We start from the raw sequence: 4,507 nt of genomic DNA on the forward strand, positions 1-4,507 counted from the left end.
GGGGGGGGGGTCCCAGAGGCCAGGGCAAGGCCACCCCGTCCCCACTCGGGGCAGAGGGGCCGGCTGGGTGGCCAGCACCTCGGGAAAGTGTGAGCTGAAGGAATGGCTAGGCCAGCCAGGACTGTCCACCCCCAGGACCCCTTCTCCCAGCCTCGCGCTGAGCGCTAGCCCAGGGCCGGTGTGCACGCATTCCTTCCACACAGGGTGGGGGGCTTGGGTTCCCCTGGAACAGCGGGAACAGAAGGGAGGCCGCCCTCCCCGCCAGCACAGACCAGGGTGACAGTGGGGGGGGGGGGGCAGCGCCCTCTCACCAGCTCGGAAGAGACCTGTGTGTGCCGGTGCACGTGAGGGCTGGTGCGGAGTGCGAGTCTCCGTGCAGCCCATGTACCTGTGCCCGCGCGTGCGTGTTGTTTGCACTTACACGCCTGCACTGTGGCTTCCGAACGCGACCACGTTTACGTGAGTGCGTCAGGGCGTCCGTCCGAGGGGCACGTGACAGGTGGTCTGCACGTCTCAGCGTACAGGCAGAAACCGTTGGGTTTGTGGACACGAGTGAGGCTGTATCAGTCGCTGTGTGTGTGCACACGAGCAAAACTGTGCAAATGTGTACTTTCACGTCTGTGCACTTGTACACACGTGCGTACAGATTCTAACGTACTCGTGTTTCCACATGCATGCGCGTGAATATGTGCACACTCGTGTGTTTGTGCACACGTGCGTGTAAATGCGTCTCCGCACCTTCTGTGTGCACGTACACGGCTGTGAGCCGGGCTGCTCCTCTGCTCGGCGCCAGGTACGTGTGAACGTGCCCGCGCACGCTGCCGTCTAGGCCCGTGAGCGCGCACGTGGGTACGGGTGAGGGTGCGGGCTGCGGGGCCCTCCCGGTGGAGGCGGTACCTCTCCGTACGTGAGGGTGTCGTTGTAGGTCCTCATCTCCGGGTACACGTTCTCCAGGTACCACTGGAAGCTGCGGCATTTCAGCCGCTGGCGCAGGGCCAACCGCTCGGACACGTCCCCGAAGTCCACCCCTGGATTCTGGAAGGTGGGAAGTGAGGCAGGAAGGGAGCTGGCGCTGCTGAGTCCCCACGACCCAGGTCTCCGCCTAAGACGGGGGAGCAGCCCCACCCCTCTGGGCGTGACTAGGGGCCTCCTCCTGCCCCTCCCCCAGGACCCTTGGAGGTCCAGCGCCGCTGTTCCAGATGGGAAGGGCCTGCTTCTCCAGCCTGCCTGCTCCGCCCCAGTCTGGACAGGTGGCCCCTGGCGGTGGGCTGGCTTGTCCATAACCTGCACACTCCAAACAAAAGACCTGCCCTTGGCCCAGCCCTGGGAGGTGACCTCTAAGCCCTTGGAACATCCTGCCTGATTAAAGTGTTGTTGGTGACCTGGGATCTGAGCAGGACGGTCTAGGCTGCAGGGTAAAGTATGGGGGGCTTGGGGCCGTGGTGGGCTGTCAGCTTGCCTTCTGCAGCGGCTAGAGACTAAGGTCAGCCCCGTGGGAGGCTGGCCATGTGTACGTGGACGAGCCCTCAGGAGAAACTGAGGCTCTGGTGGGTGTCCCGGGTTGGTGGCATGCCGTGCACAGTGTCACACGGCCTCATGCGAGAGGTAAGTGCTCTCTGTCCGCCTCCGGGCGGTCTGTATCCCTCACTGCAAGAACCCGTAACCCTGAGCACAACAGCTTTGCTGAGTTCCGGGTCCTTCTAGCCCAACGCTGAACCTGAGGGTGGCCTTGAGGCCCTTGATGCCACGATGGGCACCAAGCCCTTTGTGGGTGTGAGCGGGTTTGAGCAAGCGCCTTCCCCTGGCCAGGGGACCCACGGCTCCACTATCGACTGTGGACAGCCAGCCAGGCCAGGCGGGAAGGTGTGCTGCCCTCGGGAGCCCCTCTCCCCTCACCTGCGTGGTGGGCAAGGCCACAGAGAAGCCCCTCCCAGCCTTCACATGAGGATGGCTGAGTCGTGGGCATGGAAGGCCCACAGAGGGCCCTGAGAATGAGATGTGGGAGGGCATCTGCCAGGCGCTGGCTGGGAGCCCCTCACGCATGCAGCCTGCAGGCCCACGGGGACAGCGCCCAGGTTCCCCTTCTAGTAGTAATGGGGACGTTTCCGGAATCAGTTCCCTTGGCAGACATTGAGGCTTTACGAGAGCCGGTGAGCCTTCCTTCCGTGTCGGATAAACGTGTGTGCGTTTCCATGGCGTTCCTCATCGGCTGGAAACGCCTTGTGTGGGGAAGGAGGGGGCTTGAGGGGCCCCTGCTCCCTCCTCAGAGGGGTCCTGGGAGCCGGGGCCCAGCCTGGCGCTCCAGCAGCGTTACCCAAACGCCGGGCACGTCCTGCCAGGGGGCGGAGCACTGGTTTAGGTGCAGAGAGAAGTGCCCATAACAGATGTAAGTGCTGCCTGGGTATCTTCTCTACATGTCTGAAGCTCTGTGTGTTGACAGGTGAGCACACGGACAGGCGCACAGCTGTGCGCACGGTCTGACTCGAGACTGAGCTCTTACTGTGGGCTGATGTTAAAATCGTTTCCAGGATGCGTGCACCCGGGGGACCTGGAGCCCCGCACCCCCCCGTGGCCGGGGAAGCAGCATGCGAGTGAAGGCTGGTTCCTGAGCGGGTGTGGTGGGGGGGCGCCCGGCGGCCTGGACAGTGCCCCACCCAAGGGGCCTCTGCACCTGCTCTCATTACTGTCATGGAGGCCGGGAGCGGGTCTTCTAAATGCCCAAGAAAAGCCAGAATGTGGGCTATTTATGGAAATTAGTTAATCACAAAGTAAATAAAAAACAAATGGCAGCTCCTAACTAGGTGTGGCTCCATGCGGGAACCAAAGCGGCAGGGAGCACCCCAGGGGTCCGCGGCAGGGGAGGGGTAAACCGACTGCATCCTGTCCACACCCTGGAATGTGAGTCGGCCACGGAAAGGCAGAGGCGCTGATGTCCGCGACAACTGGACGGACCTTGAGAACGGGGTGCATGGCATAGGAGCCCGCACAACAGGGGGACACTGTCGCATTCTGTTCACGGGAAGCGTCCCGAACACGCACACCCAAAGACGGCCGGCTCGTGGTTGCTGAGGCCTGGGGAGTCAGCCGCCCCTTGGACACAGCGACTCTTTTCGGGGTGCTGTCTGGGGAACTAGGTGGTGCGGGTGGTTGTGGGGCTCTGCGGGTGTGCTCAGCACTGGGGACGGCCCACTTTAAAAAGGCCGAAGGGCTGGACTTTCTATCCCGTGTATCTGACCACGGAACCCAAGCCGACCCCACGCACGTCGTGGGCGCTGGCGGGCAGTGAGCACCCCGGAACCGGCCGCGCGGCGGACGCGCTGCCTTGCCCACACATTTGTGGGTGCAGTTCTTGGTGGGCGGGATCGGCGCAGTGCGCAGAAGTGGGGAAGAGCCAACCCTCACTTGCGGCCATCGGCAGCACCTTTTGCCAGCAAAAACTCCGCCCAAAAAGCGTGGGGCTCCTGACTGGCTGGGCCGGCATTCGGGGAGCCCTCTCCCAGACCGCCCCGCTCTGGGCAGGGGTGGCCCCAGGCTGCTGTCGGCTGCGCCTGCGCCCCGGCCTGGCTCGGCCCCGCCCCCGCCCCCGCCCCCGCCCCCGCCCCCGCCCCCGCGGCCCCGCCCTCCCCGGCTCCCCAGCTGCGCCGCTTACGGTCATGGGGATGTTCCAGGCCATGTACACGTGGGACTTGAAGCTGTCCATCCACACCTCGGCTGCCCGCAGGGCGTTGCGCTTGGCGTAGTAGTCGATGTCATTGTTGTAGGGCTTCTTGGTGCGCTCGATGTGGGCCACGCGGGAGCAGGGCAGCACCTCCATGCTGCCGCCGCACTGCCACACCTGTGGGGGACACGTGGCTGCTGGGTGGCCCGCGCCCCTGCTCACAGGCCCCAGGACACACCTTCCAGAGGACCCGGCCTGGGGTTTTGTTCCAGGGAAGACAGCCCAAGGGGAGCCATGGCCTCGGGCTAAGTGCCCCCGAGCCCGGGCACATGGCTGCCTCCCCTTTGGGGTTTCCTACCAAATTTCATCCCCCCAGAGCCTGCCTGGTGCAGGGGGCCTGGCCCCGGGGGCTTACACACCAGCAGCTGCCCCCCAGCCGGTAGGACAAACCTGCAATCTAATCTGTAAAGAGCACACCCCCGACCCAGCACTTACCACACAAGCGCTTGGTCAGGCGCCCCAAACACACACGATCTGAGGCTGAAGAAAGCGGCCTACAGCTGCCTCCTCAAAGACAAAATCCCCCAAAGACCCTCAACCACGATCCCCTTCGATGCGTGCCCTGGTCTGTCTTGTCTCAGGGCACAGCCTGACCATCCTGACACCCTTCTGGGGCTGCCCTTCCTCACTACAAGACAGCGGGTCCCTGCCTCCTCCTGTGCCCAACTTCCCCTTCGAGAAGCAGAGGAAAGGGGGAATCTCACAGCTGAGGATTGGGGGCCCTCCCGACACCACCACAGCCGGAACAAGTCATATCTGGGCAGTCGGACGCCCTGCATGGGGGGGGGG

At 64.0% G+C, this 4,507-nt stretch overlaps 1 protein-coding gene across 1 annotated transcript in view; it reads right to left on the reverse strand.

The window, feature by feature from the left end:
- The window catches only part of GALNT9 (polypeptide N-acetylgalactosaminyltransferase 9), a 78,384-nt gene that overhangs the window by 11,306 nt on the left and 62,571 nt on the right, over nucleotides 1-4,507 (reverse strand). The window contains exons 8-9 of the mRNA XM_040619425.1: nucleotides 3,650-3,835; nucleotides 898-1,035 (exon numbers count right to left, since the gene is read on the reverse strand). Coding sequence (XP_040475359.1) covers nucleotides 898-1,035; nucleotides 3,650-3,835 — 324 coding nt within the window. The remainder of the gene's footprint in view (nucleotides 1-897; nucleotides 1,036-3,649; nucleotides 3,836-4,507) is intronic.

This window comes from Ursus maritimus, unplaced genomic scaffold (genome assembly GCF_017311325.1).
Source record: "Ursus maritimus isolate PB19 unplaced genomic scaffold, ASM1731132v1 scaffold_33, whole genome shotgun sequence".
Lineage (NCBI taxonomy): Eukaryota > Metazoa > Chordata > Mammalia > Carnivora > Ursidae > Ursus > Ursus maritimus.